The following is a 22304-nucleotide window of genomic DNA, read 5'->3' on the forward strand; positions in this document are numbered from 1 at the left end:
CGGTGGGCGGCACCTCCCGATCAGGCAGCGTGCGGGCCAGCCCCAAGCCCTGTTTGTCCGCCACTGTTTGAAAACAGTTGGCGCCGCCGCCGCCGGGGCCTCAGTTCCAGGTCAGCCCCCGGCCTGACGCGGCGTTGCGTCCCCCGGGAGCTGTGCTAGGCGAACGGCTGCGGCGCTTTGTGCTCCAGTCGCTCCTAACGCTCCCTGGCCCGGCCGGGGCCGCGCAGTTAGGGCATCTGAGGCGGGGAGAAGCGGCGGGGAGACGCGGCTGCCAGCATGTCGCTGCCTCCGGAGAAAGCCTCCGAGCTGAAGCAGCTCATCCACCAGCAGCTGAGCAAGGTGAGAGTCGCGGGTGCTGGGAGAGACCGCCGGGCCGACCCATAACCTTTTCCTCCTGCTCGGCGGCCCCGGGCCGACAGCGGCATCTGCTTGCCGGGAGTGTAGCGAGGATTGTGGGGTGCGCAACGCAGAGTAGGCAGAGTTTTGAGTTTGAGGCAGGAGAGCGTCCTCGTCTCCGAGAAAGAAAACGAGCCGAGCAGGTGCTAGCAAGAGTCTGGGGCGATAGAACGAGCGGTCTTGGCGTTTTAGGACGGCCGTGAGAATGAAGCGCTTAGCGAGCGACTTCTGGAAGTCGGATCGAGTGTAAGTTGTATTTGGAGGTTTATATTCCGCTGTAAGATGTCAGGGTTTTTTTCTTTTTTGAGACGGAGTCTCTCTGTTGCCCAGGCTGGAGTGCAGTGGCACGATCTCGGCTCACTGCAACCTCCGCCTCCCAGGTTTAAGCGATTCTCCTGCCTCAGCCTCCCGAGTAGCTGGCATTACAGGCGCGCGCCACCACGCTCGGCTAATTTTTGTATTTTTAGTAGAGACAGGGTTTCACCATGTTGGTCTGGCTGGTCCCGAACTCCTGACTTCGTGATCCGCCCGCCTCGGCCTCCTAAAGTGCTGGGATTACAGGCGTGAGCCTCCGCGCCCGGCAGATATCAGGGTTTCTTTACCGCTGAAACGTGTGGGTATCAGCGAAGTTGAACCAGGAGCTTCAATCAGCAATTCTCAAATAAGTCATGGAAGAGAAGTTACTAAAGGGTTTGTGATGACGGAATTTGTTAATATTTCGGAGCTCCAGAAGAACCTCCAGTTTCTGCAGCGCTCGCTCGACTGAGTGCAAGATGCTGAAGTGATAAAAGCGACCATTTATGGTGCCCTTGTGTGCCAGGCTTTGTGCTGTCCAGCATCTTTAATCCTCACAACACTATTGTGAGAGGGCACTACACTAGGTTTTTCCATTCTTATCGGTGACGAAACAGATTTATAAAGGGTAAATAAGTTGGCTTGAGGTTGCATATCTACTAAGTTGAAAGCTGGTAAGATTCCCTTATCAGTAGGCAGATCAAAGTATGAAAGTAATAAGATCATACTTTGATCTGCCTACTCCCAGTCCGTGTTCTTTTGATTATACTATACTCCCTCTCAGAAGATTCCTTTTGGTTGAGTGTTGTTTGTGGAGAAATGGTAACAAAGGTGCCAGATAACCAGTGGAGACTATTTCTAGAATTTGTACTCAAAAGATTCATTCTTTAAAAGCTTACCTTTGTTCCCATTCAATTGTGGTAACAATTGTGCATTTTCTATTAGCTGGAGAACCTTAAAACTTCAGAAGCAGTATTTGACTGCTTTGTGATGTTATAAATTGTAATATGAGTTTTCTACATAGATGGATGTCCATGGTAGAATAAGAGAAATCCTTGCCGAGACTATACGGGAAGAATTGGCACCTGATCAACAACATTTATCAACAGAAGATTTGATCAAAGCCCTTAGACGTCGAGGAATCATTGACGATGTGATGAAAGAACTTAATTTTGTTACTGTGAGTAATCTTTTAGGGAAATAAATGAGAGTATATGTATATACTAATGTGTAACACTATTTATAAGGTTCCGATGTGGGGCCTTTCGTTTTAGTAAAACCACTTTAAGGTCATTCTGTTTACTAGTGTCCTTGTTTCAAGTATAGGCTAGCTCTGCCCTTGAATATACCGAATAGTTTTGTGTATCAATGAAATTTGTGTTATATATCTTATTCCTGTCTCTACAGTGACAGAATTTTCTCTTATTTTCTAGGTCTGTAAATTTTGAATATACATACTTTAGTCCAATTAGTTCACCATAACAAAGTTCTTTTTCATTATGATCTGTAACTTTTTTAGATTAAGCGTATTTTTAAAATAAGCACTCTTTTGGGATTATATTCTCTATGATTAACAAATTACAAATTTCTTTAAGAAAATAATTGACTGCATAAGAGTCCTCAAATCTTTTAATACAAATAGGTCAATAATGGGATGATAGTCTCTCAGTGCACAATTAGTAAGTAGGCCTTCATTTGAAAGTGAGGCAATAATGAAAACTGTGACCTCAATACCTGGGTAATATAATGTGAAAATTGGATGAACTTCATAATACAATAGGGAATAAGTATTTTAATACAGCACCTTTTTTTGGTTTTTGAAGTTTATGAACCCATTTGTTATAAAAATTGACCTAATAACAGCTTCTACTCTGTGATGACACTTTATTAAAATCAGCTCATGGTGGAATTATAAGCCAACTGTTATATAAGGTTTACAGAAAGTTTAACCTTGTTGAAAGTATTAAGGATTTGTTTTTAGCTTTATGTGGATAGTATTACTTGAAGACAGTTTAATTCCTTAGCATTTGATTTTAGGAGTGACCAGTTTACATCATCTTTTATGCAGGCTTTTATTTTCATTATTTTAATTAGGCTAGGAAAATAAGGGGTTCTTTGAAAGGGCCTTACCCTGTTGACTTTAGGTTCAGTGTTTAGTCATGTTTATTGACATTTCCTTAACCTATAATTGTTTTCTAATTTGTTTTGATTTTTTTTTTCCTGCCTTTCTAGGACAGTGTTGAGCAAGAACTCCCTTCCTCTCCAAAACAACCTATTTGTTTTGATAGACAATCGACATTAAAAAAAAGTATGTATATTTTAACATTAATTTAGTTGTGGTTAATAGTAAATATTGATGTGGTGTAGTCTTTGGTATTTGATAGAAGACATTTCCATTTTTCCCCCCAAAATAAAATACTTAAAATTTTATGGTTAGCTAAAACAGATTGTTTTGCATGAAGTATATCAGAAGAGTTAATGTATAGCATGGTAGAAGCAAAAACAGCATCACCAGTTTCTTGTGTTTTAATAATATGTTTTATAAAAACTGTACAGCCTTGCTTTTAAATGGTAATATAATTGTCTGACAAATACACTTGCTGAATTGATAATTATATGAGTTGGTTTGTGAAGGTGGAGGAATGTTGGATAAGCAGTTAAAAAGCAAAAGTATACTACATATTGGTTCTGATGCCTTTCCAGCTGGGAGAAAGTAGCCTGGATGTAAACTCAGAAAAGAATGTCATATTATGTGTATCTTCTCCCCAGAGTGCAAATGATTCTGGCATATACAGTAATAAATTTGTTACTCTTTTGCTTTTTTTTTAGTCTTTGGTATTGGGTTTTTTATCTGTCAAGTTTTTATTTCCTAATGTCTTGATCACATTCTTTTAAGTTATTTGGCAGTTTCCTCATATATATTGCTACACTTTACAGCTAATATTGATCCAACACGGAGGTATCTTTACCTTCAGGTTTTGGGTGGAAAAGCTTTCTTGGAACATCTGCAAGAACCTGAGCCTTTACCTGGACAAGTTTGTTCAACGTTTACTTTATGTTTACATTATCGAAACCAACGTTTTCGTTCTAAACCTGTTCCATGTGCCTGTGAACCAGATTTTCATGATGGCTTTTTACTTGAAGTACACAGAGAAAGCTTGGGTAAGAAACAGTAATAAATTGTCATTTAATTGAGTAAATCTTTGTTATGTTTTATTGTGAAACAATAACAATGACTTTTTCCGTAAGGAGAGATTTATAATGGAGGAATCTCTATTTTGTTTCCCACTGCTCTTTTCAATTTAAACTACTATCCACCTTCTTGCAATATTCTGTTTGCTATTCATTTTCCCTGGATATTATTTTTTGACTGTTTTCATTGTTGATTCTTTAGTAATACACACTTAAATACCTATTATGTGCATAGTGTTATGCTAGGCAGGTGCTGGGATGATATAGTGGAAAATGAGACATGGTCCTTCTCATTTATAAAATATAACCAGATTGATGATGTTATGTAACTTTTAAAAGTCAAAGTTTAGGCTGATCACAGTGACTCACAGCTGAAATCCCAACACTTTGGGAGGTCTAGGTGAAAGAATCATTTGAAGCCAGGAGTTCAAGACCAGTCTGGGCAAAGTGAGACATTGTCTCTACAAAAAATAAAAAATAGGCTGGGTGTGGTGGCTCATGCCTGTAATCCCAGCACTTTGGGAGGCCAAGGCAGGTGGGTCACCTGAGGTCAGGAGTTGGAGACCAGCCTAGCCAACATGTCGAAACCCTGTCTCTACTAGAAATACAAAAATTTCTAGCCGGGCATGGTGGCAGGCGCGTGTAATGAGCCGAGATCACGCCATTGCACTCCAGCCTGGGCAACAGAGTGAGACTCTGTTCAAATAAATAAATAAATAAATATTTATAAATTATTTATAAAAACTTTTAATAAATTTTTATAAATACTTAAATATAAATAAAATAAAAAGTCAAATTTAGATGTGAACATATAACTGTCATTTTGGTTTTTTCTTTTTTTTCTTATTTCTCCAATAAAGCATGTAATTCTCATAACTAAATTTTATGCTACTTGATTCCCGTAATTGTTTTACACTATGCTTCTTTCAGTAAAGGTATTTTGTATTTTGTAATTGTCAGTATGGAAATCTTTATATTTGTAAACTAAGCAAAGTTTCAGAATGTCTTCACAATTTTAGATTTAAAGATGACTGAAACATTACTAAAATTTATTTTTTTCACTTTGAAAGATGTTACCTTAATAAGGCAATTAATAGGATAAATTGCTAGATTCAATGTGCTGTATTTTTCAGTTGTATGTCGATTATACAGTGATAATTTCTGGAGGTTAAAGGGATTTCTTGAGGTAGTTTGGGGATTAATATTGACATACTTGAAGGCTTTTTATTGTAGTAGCATATACTTTAGTTAAGTACTTTTAAAGAACAGACTTATCTTATGAATCAGAAAGCACTGATATGCTGTAAGTTACTGGATAACTCATCACAATTTGCCAGTCTTCTGAAAAGTTAGTGATAGAAATAGGACTGTACTTGTATTTCCAGTTTTTTGTATGCTTTCTGAGACATTAGCAAATTGTTCTATTTGGTTTTATATAAGCTTATTATTTACTGTTTAATAAAAGTATTCTTTTATGTTGGCCTAACTGAATATGTAGTGTGGTATAATTTCGTTTGGATTATATTGCTAGGTGATGGAACTAGAATGGCTGATTCAACAACAATGTTATCAATAAGTGATCCAATTCATATGGTGCTAATCAAAACAGACATATTTGGTGAGACGACTTTAGTAGCATCGTATTTTCTGGAATGGCGATCGGTTTTGGGCTCCGAAAATGGAGTGACCAGTCTGACTGTGGAACTTATGGGTGTAGGTATGGTGATTAATATATCATTGTTAACCTTTTTATAGCCACAGTTCATTTGTAAATATATTTTATATCTTTAAAATGCTTTTATAATCCAAGAGGGAAACCTGTAAAATAGAATTTCGTTAGAGTTACAATTGGACCTCAGCATCCTAATCTTGAGAAATGTCTTGAAGAATAGTATCAGTATAGCACTTCATGGTCAATCTGACCTTGTCTTAGGAGAAATGTTTTTTTCTGGAAAATGAATACAGGAATTTTGAGGGTTTTAATTTCAAGTTCATTTGATTAAATGTAAGGCTATAAAGAAAATTAATATTCTTGACACACATACAAACTTATGTGTGTCCAGTCATCACACCCTGGAATACATCCCCTTTGGTACCAGTGATTCTTGCAAAATACAGAGTAGGTGTTCTCCCAACCTTTTACAGTGTGGGTGAGTGAGACTTGGAAGAGGAAATAATTTGCTCAGTGTCAGTATCAACTAGTCCTTGAGGGCAGAGCTGGTGCCTATCTTATTTATCATAGTCTCCTTGGAATCTTGCACACTGCCTGCTATGTAACACATACTTGCTAATAAAATGAGAAAACCTACCAATGTTTTATCTATAACATAAAATGGAATTACTTTGTTTTTTAAACTTAGTCACAGAGTTAAACCTTGCCAGTGGACAGCATAGCCTTAGTAATTTAGATTATTATTATTATTATTATTATTATTATTTGAGATTGAGTCTCGCTCTGTTGCCAGGCTGGAGTGCAGTGCTGCAATCTCGGCTCACTGCAACCCCCGCCTCCTGGGTTCAAGCGATTGTACTGGCTCAGCCTCCTGAGTAGCTGGGACTACAGGCATGCGCCACCACACCCAGCTAATCTTTGTATTTTTAGTAGAGATGGGGTTTCACCATGTTGGCCGGGATGGTCTCGATCTCTTGACCTCGTGATCTGCCCGCCTCGGCCTCCCAAAGTGCTGGGATACAGGCCTGAGTCACCGTGCCCAGCCAGTAATTTAGATTTTAATAAGTCATACCAAGAATGTGTTTTTCTTTAAATAAAAATTATAGAAAAAGTGTCCTTTATGTAAGAAATTTATTTTCAAAAACAATACCCAATTATTTGTCTTCAAAAATAGGCCTAACATGATAATCGTAGCAGTGACCTGGAAACAAGCAGATTCTGATTCACTGAAGAAACATTAAATCGTTTTGATGTGAAGTATATTTGTTTTCTAGTTCTTTAAATCCAGGCATGGATTGAAAATTTCTACTCAGCCTGTAATTGGATAATGGGGAGTGACAAATGGGAGTTACTATAAGTGACAATATAAATGCTTTCTAATTTTTAGTGTGTGTGTGTGTGTGTGGAGACAGAATGAGGTGTTAACAGTTGCTTTGACTTTGAATTTAATGTAAGTCTGGTTGATATTATACATTTAATTAAGACAAAAATTAAGAGTCTCAAATCCTTTAAGTCAGAAAAGTTTCTTAAAACCTGTTAGAAAAGCCAGGTGTAGTGGCTCATGCCTGTAATCCCACCAAGCACTTTGGAAGGCTGAGGCAGGAATATCACTTGAGCCCTGGAGTTTAAGACCAACCTGAATAACATAGGGAGACCCCATCTCTACTTAAAGAAGAAAAAGAGTGTCAGAAAGCTAAGAAAATAATCTCCTTATAATTAAACACCTTTGTTTAAAAAAATTGATTTGGTTCATTTTAATATGAATATTAAAGGTAATGTTGAATGTTATCTTTATTCCATGTAAGTGATAAAACACCAAGTGCCTAAATTATTTTGGTTAGACTTTGGTTGACTAAATATATATAGTATTGAAATCTCTGAAGTTCAAAATATTTATGTTTATAGGCACAGAATCTAAAGTTTCTGTGGGAATTTTAAATATAAAACTTGAAATGTATCCACCACTCAATCAAACGTTATCTCAAGAAGTAGTGAACACACAGGTAAATACTTACGAGTTTCTCTTTTTTTGTGTGTTTGTTTTCATAGTAGTGTATTTACCTGTTGATCCTAGAAAGCACTCTATTTTTAGAAAATTACCATTTATTACTTTCTAGATTAGCACTCAAAGGTTCACAAAAAGGATAAGGAAGAAAATAAAGACAAGATTGTTTTCCTAGGAGAATCTGTAGTCTAGTTTGGGAAATACGATGAACATTTATTGAGACAGCATAAGAATTACAGGATAGGCCGGTGGCTCATGCCTGTAGTCCCAGCACTTTGGGAGGCCGAGGCGGGCGGATCACAAGGTCAGGAGATCGAGACCATCCTGGCTAACATGGTGAAACCCCGCCTCTACTAAAAATACAAAAAAAAAAAAAAAAATTAGCCAGGCGTGGTGGCGGGCGCCTGTAGTACCAGCTACTCGGGAGGTTGAGGCAGGAGAATGGCGTGAACCGGGAAGAGGAGCTTGCAGTGAGCCCAGATCGCACCAGTGCACTCCAGCCTGGGCAACAGAGCAAGACTCCATCTCAAAAAAAGAAAAAAAAAAAGAATTACAGGATAAAGCTGAAGAAGATAAAAGAGTAAAGTGCAACCTCAGTGGGGTGGGATTTTAACGTTCTTTCGCAGGCGTTTATTGAAAGCTTGCTGCTTATGTCTTTTCTGCTCTGTTCTCTCAGGGTAGAAGTGCTTGCCACTTTTAGAGTGTGTTTGGAGAGGCTTTTTTCCCTAATTCCACTGTCAGGTCTCTGATGAATTACTTTCTTCCTGGGTCTTAAAAGATCGGCAGATTTTTTCATTCCTTCACATTGGATTTGCCATCCATGTTTAGTTCTTGCCGGTTTTTAGTTTGGAGGTTCTCATTATCTGCTGACTTGCTGGGATGGCACTTGTGGAATGGTTCTCCTTGATTACATACACCACCCTTTACTCCACCCTGCCTGTCATATTGTTCCTTTTACAGACCTGTGGTTAGACGCTAGTGCTTCTCCCTCAGGCAAACAATGTCCTGCCCTGTTTTCTTTAAACTTTTTTTCCTTCCTTTTGTAAACTCTCATCTCCCTCTAATCTCTAGCTTCTGACATGTGTCATGGGTGGTATATATACCTGAAACCACATAGTGGGAACCAACTTTGATGTTACTCAAATAAATACCCAGCCCTGTGGGAGGCTAAGGTGGGTGGATCACTTTCGAGTCCAGCAGTTTAGGACCAGCTTGGGCAACATAGTGAGACCCTGTCTCTACAAAAATTTTAAAAAATTAGTCAAGCATGGTGGTACATACTTGTAGTCCCAGCTGCTTGGGAAGCTGAAATGGGAGGATTGCTTGACCCAGGAATTTGAGGTTTCAGTGAGCTGTGATTGTACCACTGCACACTAGCCTGGGTTACAGACTAAGACCATGTCTCTTAAATAAATGGTGTATACACACATATACATTATGTGTATACGTGAGGGGTTTTTTTGTTTGTTTTTTTCAGACAGAGTCTCACTGTGTCGCCAGGTTGGAGTGCAGTGGCGCAATCTTGGCTCACTGCAACATCTGCCTCCCGAGTTCAAGCAATTCTCCTGCCTCGGTCTCCTGAGTAGCTGGGACTACAGGCGGGTGCCACCACGCCCAGCTAATTTTTGTATTTTTAATAGAGACAGGGTTTCACCATGTTGGCTAGGATGGTCTTGATCTCTTGACCTCGTGATCTGCCTGCCTCGGCCTCCCAAAGTGGTATACATGCGTTTTAATCATGTTATTCATATATTTATGTGACATATAAAGTAAATGTTTGGGCTCTACTTTTTTGGGGTAGTAGCTTGTTTTTTTTAATTAAATTTTATTCTTTTAGAGACAGCATCTCACTCTGACTCTCAGGCTTGAGTGCAGTGGTGTGATTATAGCTCACTGAAACCTCAGACTCCCAGCCTCAAGCAGTCCACCTGCCTCAGCCTCCCAAAACATTGGGATTGCAGACATGGACCATTGTGCCCCGCCAGGTTCTCCTTTTTAAACTTAACATTATTTTATATGTATTTTCTCATATTTCCACTGTCATATTTATAATTTCTAGTGACTAAAACATGTTTATTCTATTATCTGATAAATAAATTGCTTCTAATTTTCTCTTTAAAATTGCACTATTAAAAATTTTAGCCAGGCTAATTAATCTGTAATCCCAGCACTTTGGGAGGCCAAGGTAAGAGGATCACTTCAGGCCAGGAGTTCAAGACCAGCCTGGGCAACATAGGTAGACTTCATCTCTACAAAAATTTTTAAAAATTAACTGCACATGGTGGTGCATTCCTGTATCCCAGCTACTGGGGAGGCTGAGGTGGGAGGATCGCTTGAGCCCAGGAATTCGAGGCTACAGTGAGCCATGATCATGCAGTAGCACTCCAGACTGGGTGACAGAGCAAGACCCTGTCTCTTAAAAGAAATTAAAGTCAGAAATATGTATGGATCCTAAATAGATGTCAAAATGTGCTAGACACTGTTCTAGACATTGGAGATGTAGCTGTGTATAGGGCAGCAGACAGCTAGACAGCTTGCTCTCAAGGAGTTTAGATTCTAGTGCAGGAGAAACAATAAGTCAGCAAACAAAATAATCAGATAGTAGAAGGTGTTTTATGGAGAATTATTACAGGTGATATGATACAGTGGTTATTGGGTGGCTAATTATAGGTCGAGTGACTAAGGTAGGGAAAGAGTCTGAACGACAGGAAGTAACCAGCCATGCAAAGATTGGGGCTGAGCTTCCAGCACTGGGAACAGCCTAGAACAAAAGCCCCTATGGAGGACCGAAAGCCCTGTGTGGCTAGAGCGTAGTGGGTTGGGGAGAGAGGAGAAAATGAGATAGTCGGGCCAGAGTTCACAGGCCAGGGCAGGTATTTTGCAATGTGATGGAGAATGAAGTGTTTTAACAAGAGAATGACAGTATGTTTTTTTTTTTTTTTTTTTGAGATAGAGTCTCACTCTATTGCCCAGGGTGGAGTACGGTGGCATGAACTCGGCTCACTGCAACCTCTGCCTCCCGGGTTCAAGCAATTCTCCTGCCTCAGCCTCCCGAGTAGCTGGGATTACAGGCATGTACCACCATCCCCAGCTAGTTTTTGTATTTTTAGTTGAGATGGGGTTTCACTGTGTTGGCCAGGCTGGTCTCGAACCCCTGACCTCAAATGATCCACCTGCCTTGGCCTCCCAAAATGTTGTGATTACAGGTGTGAGCCACCATGCCCGGCTTGTATGATTTACTATTTAAAAATTTCTGGGCCAGGCGCAGTAATCCCAGCACTTTGGGAGGCCAAGGCGGGCGGATCATGAGCTCAGGAGTTCAAGACTAGCTTGACCAATGTGGTGAAACCCTGTCTCTACTAAAAATACAAAAAAAAATTTAGCTGAGTGTGGTGGCACGTGCCTGTAGTCCCAGCTACTCAGGAGGCTGAGGCAGGAGAATTGCTTGAACGTGGGAGGCGGAGGTTGCAGTGAGCTGAGATCTTGCCATTGCACTCCAGCCTGGGCGATGGAGCAAGACTGCATCCCCCACAACCAAAAAAAAAAAAAAAAAAATTCTGTCTTGGGAGGAAAAAAAGGTGACTTATGATTATTGTATGGAGATGGGATTGTACTAGGGGTAAGTGTAGAAACAGGGAAGTCAGGAGGCTCTTATAGAAGATGATGATGACTCAGATTAGGGTGGTAATGATGTAGAGAAGTAGATAAATTTGCTACATATTTTGTAGTAATTAAAGATAATGAATAGAAATTGAAAAATATTTTTTTAAATTTCAAGCTTGCTTTGGAACGTCAGAAAACTGCAGAGAAAGAGCGATTATTTCTTGTATATGCTAAGCAGTGGTGGAGAGAATATTTGCAAATTCGACCCTCACACAACTCACGACTGGTTAAGATTTTTGCACAGGTTTGTAAATTATATTAGAATAATTTTATGCCTGTATTTGAGATTTACTGTTATGTGTGTAAATTTCATTTAATATTTATTTGTAAAATGTATTCCAAAAAATAAAAGTATATTTGTAAAATAAAATGCTGATTTTGTAATATTCTCTTTCACTGCATAGTGAGTGGCAAGATCAATCTATGTCTTATTTTACTTTCAATTTCAGTTATTGTGGGTTTTTGAAAAATTACCTTTCTCAGGTTGAGTCAACTATTGTGTTTTAAACCCTTTCTGAATATATTTGATTTAAAGTAGATGAAAATCCATTTTGTTTAACTTGGAATGTGTATTTGCTTGATACTTAGTGCTAAATAATTAACCATTTGGACACTTCGCAGGTTATATGTAAATCCAGCTCTTGTGTGCAGAACGGGGGGGGGGGGGGGGCTCTGGGCATATATATATTTTTTGTTAGGGTTTTAAAAAAAATTGTGTAAAACCACGACTTCTAAGCCAGTGACCAGTAATGTTTAACTGAAGCATTTCAACTATATATCTCTGCCTCCATTTTTCCTGAGTCCTAAACCCATTTTCTCTCTTTAACAGACCAATATAAAATATATGGTCAGGTCAGCTAGGCGCGGTGGCTCACGCCTGTAATCCCAGCACTTGGGGAGGCCGAGGTGGGTGGATCAAGAGGTCAGGAGATCGAGACCATCCTGGCTAACACGGTGAAACCCCGTTTCTACTAAAAACACAAAAAATTAGCCGGGCGTGATGGCGGGCTCCTATAGTCGCAGCTGCTCGGGAGGCTGAGGCAGGAGAATGGAGTGAACCCGGGAGGCGGAGCTTGCGGTGAGCCGAGATAGCACCACTGCAGTCCGGCCTGAGCAACAGAGCAAGACTCCGTCTCAAAAAAAAAAAAAAAATGTGGTCAGGTTCACGTATTTTTTGTAACTCCTAAGGAACAGTTCAAATATTTTGTATATATTCAGCCTCATAGATGCTTTCATATGAGTATAGTGTAGTATATTATTTTAAGTTAAGTTTCTCAAATCCTGTACATTCATCCAGCTTTACCCTACTTTCCCTAGATTTTGGAACAGGCTAAAAGTGGTTTAGTGTCCAGATGGGGAGCTTGGGAATGAGAGGTTGACTAGAGGTGGGAATAAGGGAAATGGCTTCTGACTTTCTGATAGCGTTGTTTATATATTGAATGACTGGTTGGCAAGGTAACAACATTTTCAGGACAAAGGCAAGGAGAAACCAATCAAAATATAACTGGCTTCCTGGCCGGGCGAGGTGGCTCACGCCTGTAATCCCAGCACTTGGGGAGGCCGAGGCAGGTGGATCCTCTGAGGTCAGGGGTTTGAGACCAGCCTGGCCAACAAGAAACCTTGTCTCTACTAAAAATACAAAAATTAGCCAGGCTTGGTGGCAGGCACCTATAATCCCAGTTAGTCAGGAGGCTGAGGCAGGAGAATTGCTTAACCCGGGAGGCGGAGGTTGCAGTGAGCGAAGATCACGCCATTGCACTCCAGCCTGGGCGACAGAGTGAGACTCTGTCTCAAAACAATAACAACAACAAAAAAATACATATATATATATATTATATATATTTTTAAAAAACTGGCTCCCTGCTGTCTATATAGTCTGAGGCATTTATTCATTGCCACGTGGAATTAGGAACTAGAGAGGACTCAGGATGGAGTGAGGCAGTGAATCAGAGAAATGGCAGGATCAAAGAGGAGGAAGAAGTTGAAATGCACTAAGGAAGTCAAGGAAGTGGGATTTTCTTTTAGGAAATATTACTTAAACGAGTTCCTCTCTCAGAATTCATTGTAAGATTTGAACCATAGAAGGTAATTTAGTTTCACAGTAACCATATAAGATTGTCAAGTGGCCAGGCATTGGCTCTTTTTGTAAACAGTATGAAGGTTAGAGAAGTGAACAGTCTTTTCAAGGCCAAACAGCAACTCACTCATGGCAAAGTCTGTATTAAATTGGAGTTTCAACTGGTGCCTTTTTGATTTATGCCACCTCTTTCCATATACATAGAGTAAATAAAATGCTGATTTAATTTAGATTCCTCAGAACTGTTTCTTGCTGCTGCTTCCTGTATTTGACTAGTTCTGAAATTAAACAACAGTGTAAAGCAGTCAATCTAATTATAAAAACAATAGTTATAAATCAAAACGTTAATATACATATCCAGGCCAAAAAAATTTCTAACGTATCCAGCACTGAAAGTAAAGTAAAGAACTTTTTTTTGTTGTTGTTGTGAGACAGAGTCTCAGTCACCCAGGCTTGAGTGCAGTGGTGCGATCTTGGCTCACTGCAACCTCCACCTCCCAGATTCAAGTGATTCTCCTGCCTCAGCCTCCCAAGTAGCTGGGACTGCAGGCACGTGCCACCATGCCTGGCTAATTTTTTGTGTTTTTAGTAGAGATGGGGTTTCACTGTGTTAGCCAGGATGGTCTCGATCTCCTGACCTCATGACCCGCCCGCCTCGGCCTCCCGAAGTGCTGGGATCATAGGCGTGAGCCACCACACCTGGCCAAGAACTTTTTTGCAATGAAGGAAATATTCTGTATCTGTGCTAACCAGTATGGTAGCCACCAGCCATGTACTGAGCATTCAAAATGTGGCTATTATGACTAAAAATAATTGAATTTTAAATTTTAATTAAAATTTAAATAGCTCATAATGGTTAGTGATTTTCTCACTGGACAGTGCCCATTCAGAGGTTGAAATATTAACTTTTCAAAACACTTAAGTAGCTTGTGGGGATATATTTAGATAATATTAGAATATTGCTGTAATAAAACGATATATCTTACATTCTAAGATGCTACTATTGATGATTGACTTAGGCAAATGCTTCCACTTCTTATGTGCTCATCTTTTCTTGCCTGTTAGTGGATTTGTAAGAATAGGAGTAACAGTCCTGCACCTCAATCCTAACCAAAGATATGTAGCTTTGCCGTGGCCATTATACTTAAAAATTCATTATTCTTTTTACCCTTTGTTAGCTGGTTTTGCTATAGTATAGTAGTAATTCACTGAATGATGCTTTTTGAACTTTTTAGTGCAAGAAACTTTAAAATAAGTTACAGAAATTGAACTTTAAGGCCACTAGGTTTTTTGTTTTTTTTGTTTTTTTTTTTTGAGATGGAGTCTCGCTCTCGCCCAGGCTGGAGTGCAATGGCACGATCTCGGCTCACTGCAAGCTCCGCCTCCCAGATTCATGCCATTCTCCTGCCTCAGCCTCCCAAGTTGCTGGGACCACATGCCCGGCTAATTTTTTTTGTATTTTTAGTAGAGACGGGGTTTCACCATGTTAGCCAGGATGGTCTTGATCTCCCGACCTCGTGATCCACCCGCCTTGGCCTCCCAAAGTGCTGGGATTACAGGCGTGAGCCACTGTGCCCAGCCTAAGGCCGTTAGGTTTTAAGAAAATGTTGTAAATCACTTGAGGATTGAGGATATCCTTTTAATATTTAGTTTGTGATTTCAGGACTTAGTATTCTTATACCACACTAGATTATTAGTTATGCTAAGTTCATGTAAAAGAAAACCATAGTTCTCTACATCCCCCCAAAATTAGAATAATAATCCTCTTGTTTTAAAAATTGGTGCCCTCTAGGCCAGGCACAGTGGCTCACGCCTGTAATCCCAGCACTTTGGGAGGTCGACGTGGGCGGATCACTTGAGGTCAGGAGTTTGAGATCAGCCTGGTCAACATCGTGAAACCCCATCTCTACAAAAATACAAAAATTAGCCAGGTGTGGTGGCACATACCTGTAATCCCAGCTACTCAGGAGGCTGAGGCACAAGAATCGCTTGAACCCGCGGGCGGAGGTTGCAGCGAGCCGAGATCACGCTACTGCACTCCAGCCTGGACAATAGCGAGACTCTGTCTCAAAAAAAAAAAAAATTGATGCCTTCTGCAGTTGAGAACTATAGGTATGAGTGGAATCTATAGCCAATTTGCTCTGCAACATAAAAATTAATGATCTTTCTCATTATAATCAAATGTAAATAAGTGAGTTTTTTTTTCCTGGCTAAAGTATGGGACTATATTGGAAAAAGATGTTGTGGTTGTGGAGAAAGACATCAGTGGTTCTGATAATTCAAACAGATGGTGTTTCTGTTGGCTGGGTTAGATCTCATGTCCTGAGGAACGCTATCAGGGAGGGTAGGTCATCTCCAAATCTTGAATAGTAAGTGGCCCTTTCACAGTGCCGTATCAGTAACCATGAAGGAAAAGAGATTGTGGGCTTTGGTAATACTAACTGTAAAATCACAGTGGTAGACAGTTATCAGAGACCTATATATGCATACAGGTTATTCAGCACCAACACCAGGAGATATCCTGTATTTAGGATGTAAAACTTTTTCTAGAGTGTTTTTTGAAATTTTGCTTTCAGTTGACTTGGTTAACAAATTATTGTTTCCTGTGGATCTCTAAATTTGAGGCCCTAATGGAAACAAACTAGAATCAAGCTACAATCATTTCTGTTATATCAGCCAATCAGAAGAGTTATTTGTTCTGTCTGGCTATATGTTGTTAAATTCTATATGGTAATGTGAAAAAATACTTCAGCTTAGAGCACCTCTCCCTCCCCTACATACCTACCCACACATTTCTCAGAGGAGTTCTTATTGCCGCAGCCTTTGGAGTAAAACAGCTCAGAGCTTGAACCTGGCTCTGTTGCGTAATAGCTGTAGCTCCTCAGTTTTCATCTATAAAATGAAAATAATGGAGATGAGGATTAAGGGAAATTATATACACAGCACTTTGCAGCCAAATACTGGATACAAGGTAAGCACTCGATCAATGGTATGCTGAATTATTTTATCCTACATTAACGTATTTGAAAAAAACATAATTGGGGATGATTAATATGTCATTACAGATGTTTTTCCCCTTTTCCCTAGGATGAAAATGGGATAAATAGACCAGTCTGTTCCTATGTTAAACCACTTCGAGCTGGACGGCTTCTTGATACTCCAAGGCAAGCAGCAAGATTTGTTAATGTCCTTGGTTATGAGCGAGCCCCTGTTATTGGAGGAGGAGGTAAACAGGAGCAGTGGTGCACTCTGCTGGCCTTTCTCTGTAGAAACAAGGTATTATACACACATAATAGAATTAAGTAGCAGTATATCATAGTTACTCTGAATTTGTAATCCATTTGTAAAAGAATGCCTTAGAAAAATGCACATATAGTCAACCCTCTGTACCCACAGGTTCTGTATCTGTAGATTCAACCAACTGCAGATCAAAAATACTTATAAAAGTAAAAAGTAACAATACAATAATAAAAAATAGTACAAATAAAAAAATGGTGTGTAACAACATTTATGTAGCATTTACATTGTATTGAGATTTTTAAACAATTTAGAGGTGATTTAAAGTATATAGGAGGATGTGCTTAGGTTATATATAAAATACTATACCATTTTGGCTGGCCGCAGTGGCTCATGCCTGTATCCCAGCATTTTGGGAGGCTGAGGCAGGTGGATCACCTGAGGTCAGGAGTTCAAGACCAGTCTGGGCAACATGGTGAAACCCTATCTCTACTAAAATACAAAAAATTATCTGGGCATGGTGTCGTGTGCCTGTAATCCCAGCTACTCAGGAGGCTGAGGCAGGAGAATCACTTGGACCCTGGAGGCGGAGGTTGCAGTGAGCCGAGATCGCACCATTGCACTCTAGCCTGAGAACAGAGCAAGACTCGTCTCAAAAAAAAAATACTATTTTATATAAGCCTTGAGTATCCACGGATTTTGTTTTGCAAGGGTCCTGGAACTAACCGTTTTGGGGTGCTATCAACTTGACCACGTCAGAACCTTGTTCTGTTTTTCATAACATTTAAATATCAATACACAAAAAACTCAGCATCTTTATTTTCTCATGTAGTTTCTTATTTATTGTGATTTCTGTGATGTAGGGACCTACAAGTACTAAAATATCAGAAATCAAGTTGCAGAATGAATTAGGAACAGCACCAGGACCAGACCATGGCTCTGTGGCTCAGATAATACATCTTTAAAAAAGAGAAAATAAGGCTGGGCGCGGTGGCTCATGCCTGTAATCCCAGCACTTTGGGAGGCCGAGGTGGGTGGATCACCTGAGGTCAGGAGTTCGAGACCAGTCTGACCAACGTGGAGAAACCCCGTCTCCACTAAAAGTACAAAATTAGCGTGGTGTGGTGGCACATGCCTGTAATCTTAGCTACTGAGGATGCTGAGGCAGGAGAATTGCTTGAACCTGGGAGGCGGAGGTTGTGGTGAGCTGAGATCGCGCCATTGCACTCCAGCCTGGGCAACGAGCGAAACTCCATAAAAAAAAAAAGAGAAAATGGCAGTACAAAATTAATATAGAAAAAATATTAAAATAGAAAAAAATCTTGAATTGCATGCTATTTTGTTTAGTTTTAGTTTGTATTTAAATACAAATGTACATTTAATTACACTTTTTGAATGACTTGATTTTAGTAAACTAATTTTATAGATTATGGGATATTTCCTAATCTGTGTTCTAAAAATGTTGATAGTATGATAACAAACAAGTAAAACTATCTTTGGGCCAGGCGCGGTGGCTCACGCCTGTAATCCCAGCACTTTGGGAGGCCGGGGAGGGTGGATCACCTGTGGTCGGGAGTTCTAGAACAGCCTGACTAACATGGAGAAACTCCATCTCTACTGAAAAAATACAAAAATTAGCCAGCCACGGTGGCGGGCTCCTGTAATCCCAGCTACTTGGGAGGCTGAGGCAGGAGAATCACTTGAACCTGGGAGGTGGAGGTTGCAGTGAGCCGAGATCATGCCATCGCACTCCAGTGTGGGCAATAAGAGCAAAACTCCATCTCAAAAAAAAAACAAAAAACTATCTTTAGCCTGGGCGACAGAGTGAGACTCTGTCTCAAAAAAAATAAATAAAGGTGACAGCAGGCCAGGCATGGTAGCTCACGCCTGCAATTCCAGCACTTGGGTAGGCCAAGGTGGGCAAATCCCTTGAGCCCAGAAGTTCCAGACAAACCTGGGCAACATGGCAAAATCCCTGTCTCTAAAAAACTATAAAAATTACCCAGGCATGGGCCAGGTGTGGTGGCTCACGCGTGCAATCCCAGCACTTTGGGAGGCTGAGGCGGGCGGATCACGAGGTCAGGAGATCGAGATCATCCTTGCTGATACGGTGAAACCCCATCTCTACTGAAAACACAAAAAAAGGAGAATCACTTGAACCCATGAGGTGGAGGTTGCAGTGAGCTGAGATCGCGCCACTGCACTCCAAACTGGATGACAGAGCAAGACTCTGTCTCAAAAATATATATATATAATATATATAATATACATAATATATATATAATATATAATGTATGTTATATATATTATATAATATATATAATTTATATAATATATAATATATATAATATACATAATATATATTATATATATAATATATATATTTAGATTTTTTTACTGTACAAACAACAGCATTACAACAGTAATGGTGAAACTTTACCTATAATTCTATTCCTAGTTTCTTTTTATGTTTTTTTCTGCTGTATATGTATCATTTATTTCATAATTATAATTATTGTAAATAAATTTTTGTATCTTGCTTTATAATTAAGCATTATGCTATGAACATTTTTCTATGTGTTGCTACAGTCTTTCTGATTTCCTTTTTTTTTTAAATGAGACAGAGTTTTCCTCTTGTCGCCCAGGCTGGAGTGCAATGGCATGATCTCGGCCCAGTGCAACCTCCGTCTCCTGGGTTCAAGCGATTCTCCTGCCTCAGCCTCCCTAGTAGCTGGGATTACAGGTGCCCGCCACCACCCCCAGCTCATTTTTGTATTTTTAGTAGAGATGGGGTTTCACTGTGTTGGCTAGGCTGGTCTCGAACTCCTGACGTTAGGTGGTCTGCCCGCCTCTGCCTCCTAAAGTGCTGATTTCCATTTTTTAATGAGTGTTTAAGTTTTCTTGAGTCAATATACAAAATACACTTAACTATTTCCCTATTGTAGGAACTGCCAAGTTAGGCTCTTTTTTTTTTATTCAGTGGTTTTGTTGTTGTTGTTTTCTTTTGTTTTTGTTTAGGACGGGGTCTCGCTCTGTCGCCCAGGCTGGAGTGCAGTGTCACGATCTCGGCTCACTGCAACCTCCGCCTCCCAGCCTCAAGCAATTCTCCTACCTCAGCCTCCTGAGTAGCTGGGACTACAGGCATGGAGCCACCATGCCTGGCTTTTTTTTTTTTTTTTTTTTTTTGGTATTTTTAGTAGAGATGGGGTTTCTTGGCCAGGGTGGTCTCAAACTCCTGGCCTCAAGTGATCTGCCCGCCTCAGCCTCCCAAAGTGCTGAGATTACAGGCAAAAGCTGGCACACCTGGCCATAAAGTTAAGCTCATTTTAAATTTTTTAATGTTGCCGTGAATGAACTTTCACACTGACTATCTTTGCAGATATTATTATTTTACTTCTGAATTTTCTTTAGGACAAAATATCAGAAATAATTGGGGCTAAAAGGTTGATTAAGCCAGGCGCAGTGGCTCATGCCTGTAATCCCAGCACTTTGGGAGGCCGAGGTGGGTGGATCACTTGAGGTCAGGAGTTCAAGACCAACCTGGCCAACATGGTGAAACTCTATATCTACTAAAAATACAAAAATTAGCTGGGTGTGGTGGTGCACACCTGTAGTCCTAGCTACTCGGGAGGCTGAGAATCATTGGAACCCGGGAGGAGAAGGTTGTAGTGAGCCGAGGTCATGCCACTGCATTCCAGCCTGGGTGACAGAGCGAGACTCCGTCTCAGAAAAGAAAAAAGTAAATTAAAAAATAAAAGATTGGTTATTACATTTTTGTAAAGCCACTTTAAGAACTATAAAATGCTATTTGTTTTCTTACAGTTAATTTTTTTTTAAAAAACTGTAGCACCACCAAATCCAATTTTTTGGAGAAAGAAATTTCTTGGCCAGGTAAGGTGGCTCATGCCTGTAGTCCCAGCACTTTGGGAGGCTGAGGCAAGCAGATTGCTTGAGTCCAGGAATTCGAGACCAGCCAGGGCAACTTGGTGAAACCTTGTCTCTACAAAAACACAAAAAATAGCTGGGCCTGGTGATGAGTGCCTGTGGTCCCAGCTATTCAGGAGGCTGAGGCGGGGGAATCACTTGAGCTGGGGACATCAAGGCTGCAGTGAGCTGAGGACGTCAAGGCAGCAGTGAGCTGAGATCATGCCACTGCACTCCAGCCTGGGTGTCAGAACTAGACCCTATCTCAAAAGAGAGGAAAAAAAAAGAAATTTCTTCATTCGGACACTCAACTCAAATAGTTATTTTTGCTTTCGCGTGTAGTCTTCCTACACTTAAATACAAAATTGTAGCCATACTGTTTAATATCTTAGTAATTTTTTTCACAGAACACAGTATCAGATATTTTCTTTTCTTTTTTTCTTTTTTTTTTTTTTGAGACAGAGTCTCACTCTGTTGTCCAGGCTGGAGTGCAGTGGCACGATCTCAGCGCACTGCAATCTCTGCCTCCTGGGTTCAAGCAATTCTCCTGCCTCAGCCTCCCGAGTAGCTGGGATTACAGGCACACACCACCATACCCAGCTAGTATTTTCTATTTTTTTATGGGTCTTTATAACTTTTTAAAATTGAAAGTAATATAACCAAAGAAAATCTGGAAAATAGAGTGGAAAATTATATATAACCTCCCCAGTAATAACCATTGTTGGCATTTTGTTGTTGTTCTTGCCAGTCATTTTTCTTATGTATATATTTTCTTGAAATTATCACATATAGATACTATCAGTCATTGGTTGAGTGTTTTCCATTTATTTGCATTTCTTGCTGTATGACTTGTTTGCTTGTTTGTTCATGTCCTTCAGCTATTAATCTATTAAAATATTCCAGGCTGGGCACAGGAGCTCATGCCTGTAATCCCAACACTTTGGGAGGCTGAGGCAGGAGGATCACTTGAGCCCAGGAGTTCAAGAGCAGCCTGGGTAACACAGTAAGACCCCTGTTTATACAAAAAAAATTTAAAAATTAGCTAGGTGTCGTGGTGCACACCTTTAGTCCCAGCTACTTCGGAGGCTGAGATGGGAAAATCACTTAAGCCCGGGAGGTCAAGGCTGCTATGAATCATGTCACCAGCCTGGGTGACAGAGGAAGACCCTGTCTCAAAAAAAAAAAAAAAGTTCTACTTTTCTTTCTGTGTTGTGTGAGAGTTCTTTATAAACTTTTTTTTTTTTTTTTTTGGAAACAGAGTCTTACTCTGTTGCTGAGGCTGGAATGCAGTGGCGCGATTGCAGCTCACTGCAACCTCCGCCTCCCAAGTTCACGTGATTCTCTTGCCTCGCCTCCCGAGTAGCTGGGACTAATGGTGTGTGCCACCACACCCGGCTAATTTTTGTATTTTTAGTAGAGACAGGGTTTCCTTATGTTGGCCAGGCTGGTCTTGAACTCCTGATGTCATGTGATCCACCCGCCTTGGCCTCCCAAAGTGTTGGGATTACAGGCGTGAGCCACTGTGCCCAGCCAATAAATTTTTATTATAATTTAGTATTTAAGTATGTAATGAGGAAATAATATGGAAGAATGAATACTTCATTTTAATTTATCTTCCAGGGTGACTGTGAAGATCACGCTAACCTTCTGTGCAGCCTTCTTCTTGGATATGGATTAGAAGCCTTTGTTTGTGTTGGGACCAAGGCAAAAGGAGTACCTCATGCATGGGTTATGACTTGTGGAACTGATGGGACCATCACTTTTTGGGAGAGTTTAACAGGACACAGGTTAGTTTACTAAGTTTATAAGGATATTAAAATGAAGTTATAAGTTGTTTTTTTTTT

At 40.2% G+C, this 22304-nt stretch overlaps 1 protein-coding gene across 3 annotated transcripts in view; it reads left to right on the forward strand.

Moving 5' to 3' along the window:
* The first annotated feature begins 38 nt into the window (after positions 1 to 38).
* CEP76 (centrosomal protein 76) overlaps positions 39 to 22304 on the forward strand; it is a 41871-nt gene continuing 19605 nt past the window's right edge. Inside the window, exons 1-9 of one of the 3 annotated variants that reach the window (XM_019013980.4) lie at positions 39 to 339; positions 1715 to 1870; positions 2923 to 2998; positions 3628 to 3852; positions 5414 to 5599; positions 7460 to 7557; positions 11338 to 11466; positions 16387 to 16575; positions 22081 to 22247. In XM_019013980.4, coding sequence (XP_018869525.1) covers positions 277 to 339; positions 1715 to 1870; positions 2923 to 2998; positions 3628 to 3852; positions 5414 to 5599; positions 7460 to 7557; positions 11338 to 11466; positions 16387 to 16575; positions 22081 to 22247 — 1289 coding nt within the window. In that variant the 5' untranslated portion in view covers positions 39 to 276. The remainder of the gene's footprint in view (positions 340 to 1714; positions 1871 to 2922; positions 2999 to 3627; positions 3853 to 5413; positions 5600 to 7459; positions 7558 to 11337; positions 11467 to 16386; positions 16576 to 22080; positions 22248 to 22304) is intronic. The other 2 variants (XM_019013981.3, XR_008673578.2) reach the window with 2 other exon arrangements.

The sequence above is a fragment of the Gorilla gorilla genome, chromosome 17 (assembly GCF_029281585.2).
Source record: "Gorilla gorilla gorilla isolate KB3781 chromosome 17, NHGRI_mGorGor1-v2.1_pri, whole genome shotgun sequence".
NCBI lineage: Eukaryota > Metazoa > Chordata > Mammalia > Primates > Hominidae > Gorilla > Gorilla gorilla.